Source organism: Panulirus ornatus, chromosome 22 (assembly GCF_036320965.1).
Source record: "Panulirus ornatus isolate Po-2019 chromosome 22, ASM3632096v1, whole genome shotgun sequence".
Classification (NCBI taxonomy): Eukaryota; Metazoa; Arthropoda; class Malacostraca; order Decapoda; family Palinuridae; genus Panulirus; species Panulirus ornatus.
This window is the reverse complement of record NC_092245.1, coordinates 18,138,201-18,158,001: the sequence shown is the minus strand read 5'-3', so window position 1 is coordinate 18,158,001 and position 19,801 is coordinate 18,138,201. Positions and strand designations below refer to the sequence as shown.

The 19,801-nt window shown below is 42.9% G+C and overlaps 1 protein-coding gene across 1 annotated transcript in view; it reads left to right on the top strand.

The window, feature by feature from the left end:
- Positions 1–19,801, top strand: part of LOC139756634 (phosphatidylinositol phosphatase PTPRQ-like) — a 56,810-nt gene that overhangs the window by 1,995 nt on the left and 35,014 nt on the right. Inside the window, exons 2-11 of the mRNA XM_071676305.1 lie at positions 687–726; positions 7,604–7,864; positions 10,011–10,298; positions 11,899–12,159; positions 12,346–12,639; positions 13,629–13,910; positions 14,545–14,682; positions 15,011–15,157; positions 17,521–17,741; positions 19,372–19,610. Coding sequence (XP_071532406.1) covers positions 687–726; positions 7,604–7,864; positions 10,011–10,298; positions 11,899–12,159; positions 12,346–12,639; positions 13,629–13,910; positions 14,545–14,682; positions 15,011–15,157; positions 17,521–17,741; positions 19,372–19,610 — 2,171 coding nt within the window. The remainder of the gene's footprint in view (positions 1–686; positions 727–7,603; positions 7,865–10,010; positions 10,299–11,898; positions 12,160–12,345; positions 12,640–13,628; positions 13,911–14,544; positions 14,683–15,010; positions 15,158–17,520; positions 17,742–19,371; positions 19,611–19,801) is intronic.

The window sequence follows — 19,801 nt, the reverse complement described above, 5'->3', positions numbered from 1 at the left end:
CATCAGACCTATCCTGCCTATAGTCTGTCTAAATCCCCTTCCGAGTTGATGCAATTCTTTTTTTTTTTTTGCCTACCTTATGACCTTGGCATTATTCAAAAACATGTTCAGACAGGACTCCAATTCTTCCGGCAGGTCATTCACACAAAGAAATGGTTTCAGATCAGAAACCTGCAGCGCACCACTTAGGAGCTTAGACCCATTTCGAAAAGGCTTCTTGATGTGTCCTTTGTACTCTTCCACTTTTTTTAATCTTATGTCCATCGGAGGATTATCCTCCTCATTCGTACTCGGGGATCCAACCTCTCTGCCACCTTCCTGTGAGGTATAGTGTCAAATACCTTCTGGCAGTCCAGGTTAAGATGATCCACCTCGCCTTCTCTTGTGTCTACAACGGAGTCACTGTCTCATGGAACTCTAAGATGTTCTCTCCACAGAACCTCTTTTTTTTCCCCGAGACCATGACGTGTTTCAGGTTGTTTCTACTTTGCAAGGAGCAGCAGTCCATTGAGTTTCTGATGATCTTTTCTAATACCTTATAAACCAAACTCGACAGGAGGATGGTGGTCTGCAGTTCAATGTAAACTCTATGGTTTTCTCTCCCTAATATATAAGTATGATGTTTACCCTCGTGCTCTCTTATTTCTGAACACATTAATAATGAATGCTTTATATTCTTTCCCCAGAAAGAAGATGAAGCGCGCGAAGATGTCACGAGAGAAGAAGGTGAGTATTGGTCTGGTATTGCTTCATCTCTGTTGTGGCTCTCTCTCTTTTTGATAAGCTGATGAAGAGTGAGAGGAAGTGGGGAAGTAACAAGGAATGGGATGAAGCGGAAGAGAAGGTTGAAGTGCACACAGGTGTGTGGTGTACGAACCATTTCCTTATTGATACACGTGGATGATTTTCTGGAAGTGTGTTTCCAGCGTCTTATCTTTATAACCTCAGCCGAGTGGGTGACTTAGTGGACTAGTGTTGTACCTAATGTCTTCTGGAAGGTGGGTGATTTGTTATTAGGCTGAACTAAACACTGTTCGTTGTACATACCTAGACGTTTGTATATCCTCCCTCTCTCTCTCTCTCTCTCTCTCTCTCTCTCTCTCTCTCTCTCTCTCTCTCTCTCTCTCTCTCTCTCTCTCTCTCTCTCTCTCGGACATCTAGACGATCAGGATCATGATAATGTCTCGTATACATGGAGACAAAACGATGCAGATCCTATACCTTGTTTCATCACCACAGGAACCGAATATCCCTCCACGGCTCAGGAAACAAAGATGCTCTTTTCTATGTATGTTGGACTGTTTGAGTGAGTTAATTTCATTGAAGATTCGTTTTTGCAGTTTCGTCACTTGCTTGCTCCTACTTGCCTTAGCGAGGTAATGTAAGGACAATCTTGCTTTTTAGTCTGTTTCTACTTTTACTAAATTATGGCATAGTAGAATAGATATTTTTCAATCCTCTCCATTCCTTCTTTCGTCGTGTATGATATTGAAAACCTACGTAGTTAGCAATTTGTCTTCCTCTCCCTCAAGGGCTGTCATTAGGAAGTATTGCAATGTTCCAGTCTCATTCTTTACATAGTCTTCGGCTGTAAATACCTGATGTGATGTACTTGACCATAAAAAAAGGGAATCTCATCATCAGTGTCGTGGAGTTGGCACGTAAAATTCTTGCCCGTGGTGGAGTGCAAGAGGCGCATGCGTGGCAAAGTCAGCCAATCAAGATAATCAGCGCTGATAGAGTCATTATCATGTTTACCGAGACCATATTTACTTGTATGATAACACCAATATTACGGGGAATAATGCTTTGTGCAATGAGGGAAAAGGGGATGACCTGAGAAGTAGTGGATTTCAGAATCCTTCAGAGTCGTAGAGGGAAATTCTGCCCGCTTTGCTCCTTGCTCTGGTCCTTCTCTTGGAAAGTGATACAGGAAGGGAAGATTTCCACCTACCAGCTCCCTCCCTCCCTATGACACACACAGGGAATGCGTGAACAGTATATTTTCTCCGCCTATCCCCAGAGATGATAGAGAGAGAGAGAGAGAGAGAGAGAGAGAGAGAGAGAGAGAGAGAGAGAGAGAGAGAGAGAGAGAGAGAGAGAGAGAGAGAGAGAGAGAGAGAGAGAGAGAGAGAGAGAGAGAGAGAGAGAGAGAGAGAGAGAGAGAGAGAGTAAACTCTGCCCCAGGCAAAAGGGTTGGCTGGATGGACTGTTTGTGTCTACACTGCCAAGAATGCATGTGACACGCTGCTGCAGGGATCATGATGGGAAAAAAAACTGGATTAACAGATAGGAATAAAGAGAAGACTCCTTTAGCAGACAGAAGTAAACAAAAGACGCATGTTTCAGAGAAGCCTCCTCGAAATGGGTTGAAGTCTCCACCGGAGTGCACAAGGGTTCTGCTCTGGCACCATTACCCTTCTTGGTCATTGTAGATTGCTTGACGCCTACCTGGGTACATTATGCAAAGGTCGAGCGGTAAGTGAAAAGCCTCAACTTACCAGGGAACCTTGACAGACTTCGAAGTGGGTCTGATACGTGCCTGATGGTGTTCAACCCGAGCGAATTTACAATGCTGAAGACAGGACACAATGAAGGAGGAAGGCCTTGATATGATCATCATCAAATAGGGAATAAGCTGCAAGACTTTGCGTACCGTCAGCATACACACAGGAATTTAAGAAGATGTGTGATAGTCAAGATGGTTTAAAGGATGGAGGAACCACGAATGTCAAACTCCCTAGGGCCCTGTACAGTACAAAATGGGTGACGACACGCACACACACACACACACACCAGCATTCAGTAGGTCCATTCACCAGATAAAAGCTCTGATAAAGCTTAGCACTGTTAAACCACCATCATTGTCCTCATTACAGCCTCCCATCGATCAAAGCGATAAGATCTATACTTTTCTTCCGTGCCCAATAATGCTGTTGTTACGAAACATACATATTCCAAGCTTATAGTGACAGAAATTCGCCAAAGAGTATTACGGACACTTGCAGCAACAGCAGGTCGCCAAGATGAAAACCTTCTCTGTAGGTCTTTGTGGGTGAACTTTGTTTCCCTGGGTTGTTGTAAGTCTCGGGCCTTAAACCAATGTCTCCGGGGTCTTACTGAGTTTTTTTGGGGGGTAAACATAAGCTGTATTTTCTTTCTGATACTATGACTAAGGCAAGAATGCTATGACTAAGGCAGGAATGCTATGACGAAGGCAAAAACGACTACGTCCATGTCTACGTCTACGTCTACGTCACTGCCTATTCCAGTGACGTCTCGGGACGTTCTTCCGAAATGAAGATGTGGTGTGATGAGTACTTACTACATGAAGTTCTGTGCGGTAACATGTAAGGACTGAGGCTAGAACATCCTCCACTAATGGGGCACGTCTAGAAATCCACTCTAGACAACAGTTTATTCTCAAAGCTTGAAGTTGTTTCGTATCTTTTCTCTTTTCCTATTCAAGTGATGAGCCTGGCAGCTGACGCACTGGTTTACCCAGTGTTATCCAGCCAGACTTTAACATCACTCGATCCAGTTAATGTATCCAGTATAATTCTGTTATCTGGACAAAATAATCTCCTTCATCCCAGAAGAGTGATTATGCTAATCCCAAGATAATACCACTGATACTGCGACTGTTACTATATAATTGTTACTACCATTATTGATATCACAGCTAATGCCACTAGTGATATCAATGCTAATGCCACTAGTGATATCATTGCTAATGCCACTAGTGATATCAATGCTAATGCCACTAGTGATATCATTGCTAATGCTACTAGTGATATCATTGCTAATGCCACTAGTGATATCATTGCTAATGCTACTAGTGATATCACAGCTAATGCCACTAGTGATATCATTGCTAATGCCACTAGTGATATCACAGCTAATGCCACTAGTGATATCACAGCTAATGCCACTAGTGATATCACAGCTAATGCCACTAGTGATATCACAGCTAATGCCACTAGTGATATCACAGCTAATGCCACTAGTGATATCACAGCTAATGCCACTAGTGATATCACAGCTAATGCCACTAGTGATATCACAGCTAATGCCACTAGTGATATCACAGCTAATGCCACTAGTGATATCACAGCTAATGCCACTAGTGATATCACAGCTAATGCCACTAGTGATATCACAGCTAATGCCACTAGTGATATCACAGCTAATGCCACTAGTGATATCACAGCTAATGCCACTAGTGATATCACAGCTAATGCCACTAGTGATATCACTGCTACTACTGTTATTACTGCAGTGGTTACTGCCACTACTGCAATCACCGCTACTGGAGCTGTTCATTGCTGCTGATACAACCGCTAATGCTATGACTACATCTACTACAAATACAGCTATGGTTGCTGCTGCTGCTACCTTTGTTACTGCTACTGCCGCGCCTAATCTAAGCTAGGCAGCTATCAATCTCTTTGAGGTTTTCCTGGTAGCCATTATCAACGATTCTCACCATTCCGCCTAATCAGTCAAAAGCAGCCTTCGTAGACAAGCGTGACATTCTTTATATATATATATATCAGTGTGTTTTCTTTGCTATACGACACAAGAGTGAGTTATCTCGATGAGGATGTACATGTAGCGCCAGCATACAAAACTAAGAGGCCAGTCATATTCTATCAAGGTCTTTTCTCCTTCTTCAGAAATCATTCTTAAAATGAGGCCATCTTCTTGTCCATCAGTTTGGCTCTCGTAAGGCCAGACCCTACGGTGTTATCCTCTGCTATCGTGCTAATGTCCGGCCATCCTCTCTCTCTCTCTCTCTCTCTCTTTGGGGAATTGTATGTTCCCCCTGAAGAATCCAAACCTTTGGCAGGGTGTGGCATCAAGGATCTGATCTTCCAACTTCCCTCTCCTCTATTTTGTTCTCCTATACTTGATATTCCTTCTTGCCTCTATGTCCCCTTAACCATCAATGAAGTAAAGTTTTCCTCCCTCCCAGTACCTGTATTTCTTGTGGTTTTGCTCTATCCTCTACTTTATTCCTCTTTCTCTTCGATGATTTTGCTTTTCTTCAGCAGGAAAAACCAAATGAAATCATTGGTAGGCGACTCAACGCTGCATTCCTTCACCTCTTTCGATCCACTTCATCTCGTCTTCCTCAAACTATGTCTCGTGATGGTATATCCCTTTCTTTGGCGCCAAGGGCCCGAGACTCAAAGGCTCATACAGTTACCTTGTTATACAAGGCAACCATTACTATCGACACCAGAGACAATGTTATTCTACCCTTTATCCGATTCCGCACATCTAATCTTATCGCTGTCTGAACATTCCAATCGTTGATGTGCCCTATCGCCACCAGCTCCATTGGTCATATGTATGTACTATAAATCATTAAACTTCCTCGTCTTCAAAATATACTTCGTCTCACTCGTCTTACTGGAGTCACCCCCACAAGACGCTACGATATTAGCCCCACAATGATCAAACAACACCACGTATCTTCTTCACATGACCACACACACATACACACACACACAGACCTCACAACCCTCTCACAAAACTAGACAGTCTCTCTCGCTCTCTCTCTCTCTCTCTCTCTCTCTCTCTCTCTCTCTCTCTCTCTCTCTCTCTCTCTCTCTCTCTCTCTCTTTAGCACAACCGCAACCGACTCTTCAACATGACCACATTATACACCTCGCTTTCACTCAGCATGGCTCACAGATCTAACTCACTGCAGGAAAGATGTACAACAGACTCACCCTCTACCAGATTACCGCACATTGTGCATCTTTCCCACACGATAAGATCAACCACAAGAGATGTGTTAATCCAGCTGCCACACTGCGTTGAGGTGTATGTACCAGCCTACATTTATGAAATGTCTTTGATAATGATGCCCTATTTATGAGTCACCAGATCAGCTATGAGTATATTCCATTTTCTTTTCTTATTGTTTTTGGTAAAGGTTCTTTCTGTACTGATGTCATACTTCAGAAAACCTGTTTTCTCTCGTATTGTTAGGGTATCCAAAATAGGAACCAAGGTCTTGAGAATGGACGTTATGGTACAGGGATTACCCAATCTTAGGTGCTGGTGGGAGGATGATAATGCTGTACTTCGTCACACACACCACACCACCCACACCCCCCAAGGCGGACAAATCGATCACTTCAGCTCTCTCGTCTTTGATATGTGTACAGCGTCGAAGCAGATGCGCTCGCTCCTAACCGCCGTATTACTTCACACCACAGTGATTCACAGGTGGCTTTAGGGGGGGACGACGACTCCCCACATGACGTAACGAACCGTCGCTGTATGCGGAGCGAAGACCTGACGTACGAAATACTACGCGGTCATTTCAGCTGCTTTACGTATTGTCTCATGTGCGACGAGCTGCGCACACAGCCAATCCAGAGGAACAAGAGAGCTTAACCATTGTCATGGCCAGCGATGATGATCAGACTGCCAAAAACAGGGAACGATAGATGCGATTATCCGAAATCCCATCTTGAATCAGTTTCGTAGAACATACCATTGTGTGAGTGTTACTGAGGTCAGAGCTGGAGCGAATATTCCTCGTAAAGGCTAATGCTGACTTGAATGAATGTGGATTATAGAGGATCTGGTCAGTGGGGAGACGAGAGAGAGAGAGAGAGAGAGAGAGAGAGAGAGAGAGAGAGAGAGAGAGAGAGAGAGAGAGAGAGAGAGAGAGAGAGAGAGAGAGAGAGAGAGAGAGAGAGAGAGAGAGAGAGAGAGAGAGAGAGAGAGAGAGGTTGCATCCATTGCCACAGGTGACATCAGACGGATCTTACCTCACTGTTGCTTTGCCCAAGACTGCCGAAGCCTTTCTGAAAGCGCGTATCGGATCACCTCTTAAACAAGCTCTGTTTATGTGCGGTAAAGACAAGGAATATTTTTCCCAAGTCGTGGAATCATCTTGGTAACTATGGCATTATTTTCTTTATGAAGTAGCAAGAGAACACCAGAGCACAGTAACCAAGACGCGGTATGTACCAGGGATTTATATAGAAGGTGAGTTACCTTCTTAACCTTGAGTGATTCAGAGGTCGTCCCGTCTCCTGTACCATCTCTGTCCTGTACCATCTCTGTGCACTGCGTAACATCTCTATTCTCTCTCTCTCTCTCTCAGGTCGTGGACCGTCTCCTGTACTATCTCTGTGCACTGCATAACATCTCTATTCTCTCTCTCTCTCTCTCTCAGCTCGTAGACCGTCTCCTGTACCATCTCTGTGCACTGCGTAACATCTCTATTCTCTCTCTCTCTTTCAGGTCGTGGACCGTCTCCTGTACCATCTCTGTGCACTGCGTAACATCTCTTTTCTCTCTCTCTCAGGTCGTGGACCGTCTCCTGTACCATCTCTGTGCACTGCGTAACATCTCTATTCTCTCTCTCTCTCTCAGGTCGTGGACCGTCTCCTGTACCATCTCTGTGCACTGCGTAACATCTCTTTTCTCTCTCTCTCAGGTCGTGGACCGTCTCCTGTACCATCTCTGTGCACTGCGTAACATCTCTTTTCTCTCTCTCTCTCAGATCGTGGACCGTCTCCTGTACCATCTCTGTGCACTGCGTAACATCTCTTTTCTCTCTCTCTCTCTCTCTCAGATCGTGGACCGCCCACGGACGTGGCGGTGACCACCGTCTCAGGCACCGCTCTTAATGTGTCGTGGGAGGAGCCAGTTGAGAAGCCGCAGTATTATACCGTGGAAGTTACTGCTGAATCCATCAATGAAATATCGTATGACACCTACTACCTTTTGGAGAATTTGAAACCTTGTACAACGTATTGGGTTATCGTGACATCTTCATATGGAGACACCGTTCAGTACCCGGGTTTCCCTGAGAGTGGTGATACAAGTGCTGAAGGTAAGACCTTTTCCTTTCTTCTAATCTGATCACTTCTTGTAGATGGTTTCGTCCGAGTGTGCATATATATATATATATATATATATATATATATATATATATATATATATATATATATATATATATATATATATATATATATATATATATATATATATATATATATATATATATATATAAGGTTATTTATTGTATGCATGATTCATGGTGAGGTGCCTGAGGATTGGCGGAATGCTTGCATAGTGCCATTGTACAAAGTCAAAGGGGATAAGAGTGAGTGCTCACATACTCACATTACAGAGGTATAAGTTTGTTGAGTATTCCTGGTAAATTATATGGGAGGGTATTGATTGAGAGGGTGAAGGCATGTACAGAGCATTAGATTGGGGAAGAGCAGAGTGGTTTCACAAGTGGTAGAGGATGTGTGGATCAGGTGTTTGCTTTGAAGAATGTATGTGAGAAATACTTAGAAAAGCAAATGGATTTGTATGTAGCATTTATGGATCTGGAGAAGGCATATGATAGAGTTGATAGAGATGCTCTGTGGAAGATACTAAGAATATATGGTGTGGGAGGCAAGTTGTTAGAAGCAGTGAAAAGTTTTTATCGAGGATGTAAGGCATGTGTACGTGTAGGAAGAGAGGAAAGTGATTGGTTCTCAGTGAATGTAGGTTTGCGGCAGGGGTGTGTGATGTCTCCATGGTTGTTTAATTTGTTTATGGATGGGGTTGTTAGGGAGGTGAATGCAAGAGTTTTGGAAAGAGGGGCAAGTATGCAGTCTGTTGTGGATGAGAGAGCTTGGGAAGTGAGTCAGTTGTTGTTCGCTGATGATACAGCGCTGGTGGCTGATTTATGTGAGAAACTGCAGAAGCTGGTGACTGAGTTTGGTAAAGTGTGTGAAAGAAGAAAGTTAAGAGTAAATGTGAAAAAGAGCAAGGTTATTAGGTACAGTAGGGTTGAGGGTCAAGTCAATTGGGAGGTAAGTTTGAATGGAGAAAAACTGGAGGAAGTAAAGTGTTTTAGATATCTGGGAGTGGATCTGTCAGCGGATGGAACCATGGAAGCGGAAGTGAATCATAGGGTGGGGGAAGGGGCGAAAATTCTGGGAGCTTTGAAGAATGTTTGGAAGTCGAGAACATTATCTCGGAAAGCAAAAATGGGTATGTTTGAAGGAATAGTGGTTCCAACAATGTTGTATGGTTGCGAGGCGTGGGATATGGATAGAGTTGTGCGCAAGAGGGTGGATGTGCTGGAAATGAGATGTTTGAGGACAATATGTGGTGTGAGGTGGTTTGATCGAGTAAGTAATGTAAGGGTAAGAGAGATGTGTGGAAATAAAAAGAGCGTGGTTGAGAGAGCAGAAGAGGGTGTTTTGAAATGGTTTGGGCACATGGAGAGAATGAGTGAGGAAAGATTGACCAAGAGGATATATGTGTCGGAGGTGGAGGGAACGAGGAGAAGTGGGAGACCAAATTGGAGGTGGAAAGATGGAGTGAAAAAGATTTTGTGTGATCGGGGCCTGAACATGCAGGAGGGTGAAAGGAGGGCAAGGAATAGGGTGAATTGAATTGATGTGGTATACCGGGGTTGACGTGCTGTCAGTGGGTTGAATCAGGGCATGTGAAGCGTCTGGGGTAAACCATGGAAAGCTGTGTAGGTATGTATATTTGCGTGTGTGGACGTATGTATATACATGTGTATGGGGGGGGTTGGGCCATTTCTTTCGTCTGTTTCCTTGTGCTACTTCGCAAACGCGGGAGACAGCGACAAAGCAAAAAAAAAAAAAAAAAGCAAAAAAAAAAAAAAAATATATATATATATATATATATATATATATATATATATATATATATATATATATATATATAATATATATTCTTTCATACTATTCGCCATTTCCAGCGTTAGCGAGGTAGCGTTAAGAACAGAGGACTGGGTCTTTGAGGGAATATCTTCACCTGGCCCCCTTCTCTATTCTTTCTTTTGGAAAATTGGTTTGTATCACTGTTAGAGATTTAGCTCTAAATCTATCATAAACAAATTAAGCATCATTTGTCATTTCCCCCTCCTGTATTATCTTACCCACCTCTTGAGCGTTGCATATCAAGGTATAAATGAGCTTTCATATCATCGTTCATCTCCTCAGTTCCGCCAGCACCAGGGAGCTGTAATGTCGCTGACGCTACCAACACCACGATGCGAGTTGTATGGGCAAAGCCGGAAACCTCGTGTCTTCTTCGGAATTATCGATTGAGATGGACTTGGGACAGTATTTGCACCGATGAGAAGGGATCAAACGAAACCGAAGTCGAAAGCACAAGTTACATACTGGTAGATCTGCCACCTTACTCCAACGTTACAATTGAGGTGGCAGGCTCGACTGTTGAAGGTTTTGGCGACTCGACATTCTGCTGGGGCCTGACAGCTCCTGGAAGTATGTTTCATCTATAATGATACACTGTACGCATGGTGCACTAGGATAAGTGTATCTGTTGTAGGTTACTGACAGGGAGGGATCAGGGGCTGAACACCCTCCCTTCATGTATTATCACTTTCTAAGAGAAGGAACAGAAGAATGAGCCAAGCAACAATTTCACCTCGAAGGTTCAGGTTAGGGTGTCTTAATGTGGGCTGTTGTGATCAGGATAAAATGACAGAATAGCCAGGCGCTACGTTTAATGAGAAATCCTTGATGTTCTTCCTCTGAACAAAATAGTTATGGGGGTAAAGTTCTGGTTCACTGAGAGAACAAGAACCAGAGGAGCAGTGGCTTTCCTGATGGGGATTGGACTATGGGACTGGGCTGAAGAGTGAAAAGAAGTGACGGCAAAGTCGATCTGGGATGAAAATAGATTTTGAGGAGATGATGATGATGATAATGATGATGATGATGATGATGGTGATGATGGCTAATGCATATAGGAAGTACGAAGTATGTACAAGAAATGAATGCATTTGAGATGAGTTAATGCTTTGGTCATCTTGATACAAGGCGAGCGCTTACAAGAGCTTTGATTTGTTAATGTAAGGATGTAGGTGATGTGGCAATTGAGGGTACATATAGGGGGTGGATGGCGTTCTTGAAGTTGAGGGCAATGCAGAATTGTGTGTTGGGTTGTGTAATATGTAGGGGAATGGAGGTCTGCAATGTATGTATTAACAAAAGGTTACATACATAGTAAGTGATGGCGGTTAGTGGCAAAACGGTTCATGAGCGTGACGTATTCACACACAACCCCACCCCATCCCACCCCTCACTTTCCCTTTAACCTGTAGGGCAAGTGTGTTATCGAGCATGGCGCCAGGTAGATGGAATTTGTGTGGTGGTGTTGGGATCTGAAAGCATTTTCAAATTGTTTGCACCTGATGAGCCAGACTATCTCGGCGAAATATGTCGTGCTGCATGTATAGAAAATTGACATACTTAAAAAAAAGAATCTATGTGGACTCCTACCGAGAGAGAGAGAGAGAGAGAGAGAGAGAGAGAGAGAGAGAGAGAGAGAGAGAGAGAGAGAGAGAGAGAGAGAGAGAGAGAGAGAGAGAGAGAGAGAGAGAGAGAGAGAGAGAGAGAGAGAGAGAGAGAGAGAGAGAGAGAGAGAGAGCAACTGTTTTCCTTTTCCTTTTGTTATTATTTCATGATCCATTACAGAATTCTCTGCATTTTGTGTTGGTCTTTTCTTCCTTCCTGTGGTTGAAAGCTGAGGATTCGTGTTTCTTTTGATTGCATAGAATCTGAATATAATATTTTCAGAGTAAAAAAAAGAAAGAGAGTCGTCAGAAGAGACTACTTGATCCGCTTCGATTTCTTCTGTCATCTTACCTATAACGTAAGCAACATGAACATAGCATTATCTAAGTGAATAATCACATAAACTTAAAACATACCTATTCTCTCCTTTTCCTTTCGGAGGCCAACCTATCCTTTCTTACAGATATGTATCTTCATACAATCCAGGATTTGTTAAACCTCTTATTTTCTCATGGTGTCTCTTGTATCAGATGTCCTCGCTGATCACCCGCTCTCTTCCCCACAGCCCGCGCACCGCCTAGGAATGTGACGGTCAAGACCTTGTCAAGTAGCGGTCTTAACGTGTCCTGGGTTCCTCCTGATGAATTGCCCCTGTACTATCAAGTGGATCTTAGTCCTAACACGTATAACGCTTCTTCCAAGACGTCTTTCCTGGTGGCTGAAGGCCTTCAAAGCTGCAAGAACTATGTGGTTATTGTACGCTCTGTGTATGAGGACTCACTTATCTTTTCCAGTTCTTCGAGTTCAAGCACAACAGATATATCTGGTACTTCCTTCGTTCATATCACTTAGTCAGTTTTACGCTGATATTTCATTTAAGACTGGCTTAAATTCATGGACCCTTTAAGTGCAATTAAGTACGTAGATATGCTTTCTTCCCTAGATAAATCATATATCAAATAGTCACTTTTCCTGTACGTGCGTCAGGCAAAGGGGATATTTCCTCCCACAGTGCCTCCAGAACCAGCCGGGTGTTGGGTCCTTGGCGAAGACGACTTCAGTGAAGTTGTTATCACGTGGAGTGAGCCGCCCACAGAATGCGTCATTGTCAACTACAACATCAGCTGGGTGTTCGAAGACTTATGGCAGGGAGGACTAAACGGGTCAGGACAAAACTTCACGACAAGAGAGGCAATCACGCTAACAGATCTTCCGCCTTACTCCAACGTCTCCGTCGAAGTCGCTGCCTCAACTGAGAAAGGTTTTGGCAATGCCACAACCTGCTGGGGATGGACGTCCCAGGACGGTGTGTTGCAAGATGTTATTGTTCTTGATGTTCTGTCTAAGCCTATGACCTGTAACCTCTCTCATCACTGTTTATATATATATAGGAGGAGAAGTGGGAGACCAAATTGGAGGTGGAAAGATGGAGTGGAAAAGATTTTGAGTGATCGGGGCCTGAACATGCAGGAGGGTGAAAGGCGTGCAAGGAATAGAGTGAATTGGAACGATGTGGTATACCGGGGTCGACGTGCTGTCAATGGATTGAACCAGGGCATGTGAAGCATCTGGGGTAAACCATGGAAAGTTGTGTGGGGCCGGGATGTGGAAAGGGAGCTGTGGTTTCGGTGCATTATTACATGACAGCTAGAGACTGAGTGTGAACGAATGGGGCCTTTGGTGTCTTTTCCTAGCGCTACCTCGCACACATGAGGGGGGAGGGGGTTGTTATTCCATGTGTGGCGAGGTGGCGATGGGAACAAATAAAGGCAGACAGTATGAATTATGTACATGTGTATGTATGTATATGTCTGTGTGTGTATATATATGTGTACATTGAGAGGTATAGGTATGTATATTTGCGTGTTTGGACGTGTATGTATATACATGTGTATGTGGGCGGGTTGGGCCATTCTTTCGTCTGTTTCCTTGCGTTACCTCGCTAACGCGGGAGACAGCGGCAAAGCAAAATAATAATAGTAATATATATATATATATATATATATATATATATATATATATATATATATATATATATATATATATATATATATATATATATATAAACGGATTCCCCCTACTTAAAGATACACCGCGAGTGAAAATCCTTCTTCGGATAAGCTGAATTGTGGTCAGTTGACGGGAGAGAGAGTGTAATTTTATGAAGGAGCTTTTCCTTCACAGAAGTCTATCCTGTCCCTGCTACTGAATGTAGCGCAGCCTTGAAGCTACAGGAGCGCCTAGAGACCCATCTTATTGTCAGAAGGTATGATATCTATTGACTTCGTCTATCAGTTCCAGGTCCTCCTTTCCTGGACTTCCTGGAAGTCCAGCACGACAGTATCAACGTTTTCTGGAGCGAACCAGAGGAGAAGAATGGCATTGTCGATGACTACATGATCCACTGGCAAGACAGTGAAGGAGGCTCCTTTAACATTTCGACGGGGGAAGCTGTTGACTCCTTCACGATTTCCGACCTTACGGCATGCATGACTTATGCTGTCTTCGTCCAAGCACATACAGGCGGAGGCTGGGGGAGTGAGTCGGACGCAGATGAAGCAGTCATCACAAACTACGGTAAGTGGCTGCCTATTGGGGTCGTGGGCGGCATATCTTCTCCGCACGATGGATCACAAAATCTAGCCAGACTTACTAACGTTAGAACTGTACATCATATCTTAGGAAAACTCACCATGGGTAATGTAAGCATAGGAAGAGTGTATCAAGTTGAGTTTAGAGGAGGACGTGGAGGATCCAGTCCTTATGTGCGAGGCTGAGGTAGCGAAGCAATAATGGGTCAAGGTCTGAGTTTACTCAGGGTCTTACCCTTATAATTTGGGATGTAAGAAACCAAATCAATCGCAAAGGTAAAGTTTGATTATATGAGACATTTTATGAGTTTGTTTTTCTTATAAAATTCCTTATCAATTTTTCTTTTTTTTTTCATCAGACTTTGTCTTTCATCTTTAATTAGCCACCGACCATGTTTATTAGAGTAAACTTCTGCTTTCCCTTATCTTACTCTCTGACCTTTGGTTTTGTCACGTTCACCAGTTGTAAATCCGTCATTGTTATAAGTCTTCTTTTGTTCTGAGTACACCAGTCTTCCCCACATATAAGACATACTGCAGAATTCACCAGCAGCAGCACTAGCGTGCCGTGTCTCTCGACTAATGATCACAAGGGTTGGCAATGTTGTCCCATATTACAGTGACAGAGTCCAGCTTCAAGTGCCAGTGCCAGGAAGCCAGGAAAGTGGAGCTGACTTGGCGTATGGCGTCCCCAGACTGCCCTGTGTCCAGATACTCGCTTGTCTGGGAGACCGATGTCCTTTGGTTACACCAGAATAGTTAGTGTCCTGTTGTGTATTTAAGTACTCCTACGAGTGTTCTTCCATACTAGATATAATGTCAGATATAAGGTTAGATATAATGTTAGTATTGCACTGTAACAGTGTGAATTGTACATAAATTGCACATAAATAGAACTAAAGTGATGGGTAATTATGAAAGTAACGTAATCAACATAGATTTCATATTTCTTGAAGGCTTGAGCTGTTATATCAATGTTTTACGAATCTACAGTGTGTGTTACAGTATATCTGTTGTGGGAGATTTGGAACTCATTGTAGAAAGGTGTTTAGCATCATTTGAAACTAAGATCTGGTTGATTGACAGGTTCCAATGCCACTACCATTTCTGGCAGTGACACCAGTGTTACATTTACTAACGTGGAACCCTTCACGTTGTTTGCTGCACATCTAACTCCTAAAGGTGTCGACGACGAGATAGAGGAATACTGCAGCATCATCACTCCTCAGGAAGGTTGGTAATAGCTATTGGTTTGTCTTTTAACTGACCTTTATCTACTACCTTACCATTTCTTAGCGTGCAGGTGAGGGACTGCTGCTTCACTGTCTCATGTAAACTGGTGCTCAACCCTGGCCGGCTAGTAAATGCATTATGGTCAGGAGAGCTACCGTTACACAGAGACCTGCATCTATTACACATACCCAGATATTTCTCACGTGATCACATCAAAAATCTGTCGTGTTACAGCAAGTGACTTATTCAGTAAAGGATAGGAGTTCTGTATGATGCTGATCATCGACATGATGTTCGACTGAGCATTCGTACATACGAGAGAGATTTGAGTTTAGGATGAAAAAAAAATGTCATTTCCTTCGAGGATGATGATGAAGTCTGAAGTCTTGTGCAGCAAATCTTCTTCCACCTGAAAGATCACTTACTGAAACAAATTATCATTTGGTACCCTGGAGCCTGGACAGTGAACTGTGGCAAAGTAGCTGCCATTGAAACTTAACCTGCATGTTACAGCTTACACGATAGGAGATCAATTCACTTCTGTGTGGTGGTCATCTTTCGTTAACAATCATTACTATCCCTTGATGTCCATCTAATTGATACGCATGGAAAAACCAGTGGAGGAATACGGCGACATTATTCAGAGTGGTCTCTGAATAAGGAAAACGTTATAGGTTAATGAATACCATGGTTGAAGGATTACATGAAGAGCTAACGTTATAAGCCTCTTCATACTTTGGCTTGGGATGACTCCGAAGGCATTCGTGACCAGCCCTTGGAAATGGGATGGATTCCTTTGGTAGGCTTTACCTCCAGTGACTCGAATGAGGACAAATTGTTCCTTTACACCGGAAGCGCTGCTTGATATAGTACAACGAAGCCCGAGAGATGATGATGAATATAAAGTCTTGAAATATGAAGTTGCAGTGTCATTGTGAAGGTCAAGATTAACACTTGAGATTAGGCACAGAGTCAGGATGTGTCGCAGGGAATAATTTAGGAAGACTCACACTCTCTTTGGCTGCATCTTTGATCTGGACTTCAGAGCTGAGGGAGATCATTCACTGGGTGTCTGTGTCTCATGAGTTCCTTCAACATTGTTCTTTTGCTTCACCAAATGAACTGCCGTGCACTTCATTACTTGTACAAACTCTTGCATTATGCTGGCGCGGTGTAGAAGATGGTCGTCTTTGCATTGAGCACAATCTACAGGTTCTGAAGTACATTGGCGCATGATTAGATCATCATTCGAGCATTTTGTTCCATCATAATCAACATGCTAATCTTCATACCCGAACGCAACGTCTTGCGTAGCCAAAAGAAATCTTCTCAGGGAGTTCCGGTTCGTCAAAAGTCAGAGGTACAAGTGTGAGTTTCCAGTCTCGGGTACATGCCCCTTACATCCCCTGATAGAGTTTCATAGTTACGGAATGAAACTTTCATCGTCACCGGAGTGAAACTTTGCAAGTTTGAGGAGACTCCGTGCGCGTCTAACGCGTCCAAACCTAGTCACCTGCTCCATCCTGGCTGTCAGTAAACCTGTCCATCACGGCTGTGCTGAGAGAAGCAAAAGTAAGTGAACAGGTTGAATGGACAGGAACATATTCAACATTATCTTCGACTTTGGTCAGTTGACGTCCAGGACGACCTCGTAATGGGGAAGTGGTGGGACGAGGTCCCTGCCCACTTCTGCGCAAGACTTCGTAAAGCAGGAAATCGTCTCCTTTTTCTGTATTCCTCTGGTGCCACTATGTGACGAGTAGTAAGCCTTATATACCAAAGGTTGAGTTCGCCTGCCAGGTCCGTCATAGTGAAAGATATCCTCAGTCCACAAATTGACTAGAACTGACGCTCCTGTGTGTGAGAGATCACAGGAGGTAAGATTTCTGTTCGAAAATCTATGAGGAGGAGACAACCCCAAGTCCAGGACTAAGAGAACGCCATCAGAACCACCATAGCCGTCCTAAGACACTCCGACGAGCGACACTGGTTTTGTTGTATTTAATGAATGCAACAGGTATGGGCTGGTGAGTCAGAATGTGCACATGTAGAACGTTCGATATAGTTGTGTTAGTGTATCTGTTAAGGTTCACGATATAAAGGAAATGCATGATCATAAACTTTCTATGGTTAAGAATGAATAATTTCTACGAATAATTCATGAATGATGAAAACAAAAGATGAGTATATGAGAAATGAGAATTTCTTTCGTGTCAAGTTCGAAGGAAGGAAGTAACTTAAGATTCTATTTCCATATTTATAACTTGCTTCCTCTAGGTCTTATTGGTATGTATGTGCCAATTTTCATGCCAAAGGATCCAATCTCGTTTTCTTTTTTCTTCTCATCCGGTCGATACGAAAAGAACCCAGCAAACCTACGGGGCTAGAAGTGGTCAACACTACCACCACCACTGCCACCGTCAGCTGGTCGCTGCCTGAACACCTGAATGGAGTGTTGGATCAGTGGCACCTCACTTGGTCCTGGAAGAATGATTCGGGCAATGAGACTTGTCTGGTTGCGTCTGAGCTGCAATATACCATTGAAGACCTGGTTCCCGACACTACGTATCTTGTTACTATAAAGGTAAGGTGATTGTTGTGGTAAAGAGGCGAGGGTAACGAATGATTTGTCTTGAAGATAATTATACGATCATTCTTATTAATGTTGAGTACATACTGATTTTCACTCGCTGGTAATGTTTTCCTTGCTGATGAAGTTTCATGTTTTCGCTGTAACATTTATCTTGGCAAACTTAATTCCATCTTGATGCCTTCAAGTGACCCTTCGTAAACTGGTGAATCTTATTGCACAACGAGTTTCAGAAGATGACCAAGTCCTTCGATATTTCCTTCTTCTTATCACACTACGAAAATGTGCACCAACTCTCGTATCGTGTGCAATACAAGTAAATGAATTTACTTATTTACTTCACCAACTCTCGTATCGTGTGCAATACAAGTAAATAAATTTACTTATTTACTTCACCAACTCTCGTATCGTGTGCAATACAAGTAAATAAATTTACTTATTTACTTCACCAACTCTCGTATCGTGTGCAATACAAGTAAATAAATTTACTTATTTACTTCACCAACTCTCGTTTTCTGTGCAATACAAGTAAATAAATTTACTTATTTACATCACTAAAGAACATAGGTAGTTCAGCGTCCACACGCTGCAGTATTGAGGAACCCAGTTTCTACAAGAATCAGGGACAGTCGAGTTTGCCGCTTTCTGCTGCAAATTAGTCGCAGTCACTTCACATTGATCATCGTGCAATGGTGTTGCAAAACCTCGATGTTCGGTGATTTCTCGATAGCAACCAACTGGTTAACACTGCAAGGGAAGTGGGCCATGTTCTCCTAAAAAAGGAAAAAGAATACACACACACACACACACACACACACACACACACATATATATATATATATATATATATATATATATATATATATATATATATATATATATATATATATATATATATATATATAGAATATACGTAGAATGGGATGCCACTGAATCTGTTAGGTTGTTGCTCAAAATCAATCTCATTACGAAGAGACGTTAGAAAGGTTTGTAGGAAATGGCACGTGACTAATGAAAAAAAAAGGAGTTGAGGTGGTAAATCAGATGAGGCGAAAGATTGTTCAGAAGTTCAGTCAAGTGGATGGATTAATGTGGGTGTGGTAGGGAAAGATGTCACGAAGTGTATTTTGAATATAGGTGAGGTATGGCAAGACGCTTGAGGGAGATGAAGGGATGAAACTTATAGTGAGGTGGTACTACTGGCGCCAGGAGGTACATGGATGCTCTTTGTGTAAGACAAGCTCAAAATCTAAACACTCTGTCAGGGAATTGAATGCATGCAACAACTGTATGTTTCAGCGTAGGTAAAGGCATGATGGATGAGTGTAAGATACTAACTTTTCCCCTTCTTAGAATATCCAGTACTTGTTAATCCACACACACACTCTCTCCTCTTCCTAAGAAGTCTGATTCTAACTCCAGCCAATTCTTTCGCTCTTTCCCACAATCGCCGACCGAGGCTTCAGATCCAGGTATTGTAGTATATGACTTCCTTCATCCCGCCTGTGTTGTTCTTAGTCATTCCCCTTTCCCGTATGGTTTCACCCGCAACGAGTGACTCTCATCATACGGTCAGTATCAAGTAGGTCAGATCTGGTCTATCTGATGATCACTTTTGGTACAGGCGCACAATGATGGCGGCTACGGGGAGCCAGAGATGGTCGAAGTCGTCACGAACGCCAAATACACTCCACCACTTGGCCTGATCATAGGGTTATCTGTGGGTGGTTCTTTGCTCTTGATCTTAGTGTTGGCGGCTCTTGGTTTTTACATCTACAAGCGTCCGAAAAGGCAAGCATCTGAAGACGAGTCTGACAGTGTGAATGTCGAGGATGAAGTCCGTGACACCTACAGTACAGACTTGTGAGTATTTCCATCATTTCTTGAATTTTTTTATTTTTTTGCCCCGTGACACGGGAAAGTCACTCGAGTTACTAAAAATTTTCATTAGAAAAAAAGATTACTGAAGCAATATGTAAGATGCAATTTAGGATGATATTTGAACATCCTCTTATGCTATTCTAAATCCTCAGGATTTAATCTCTTTACTTTCC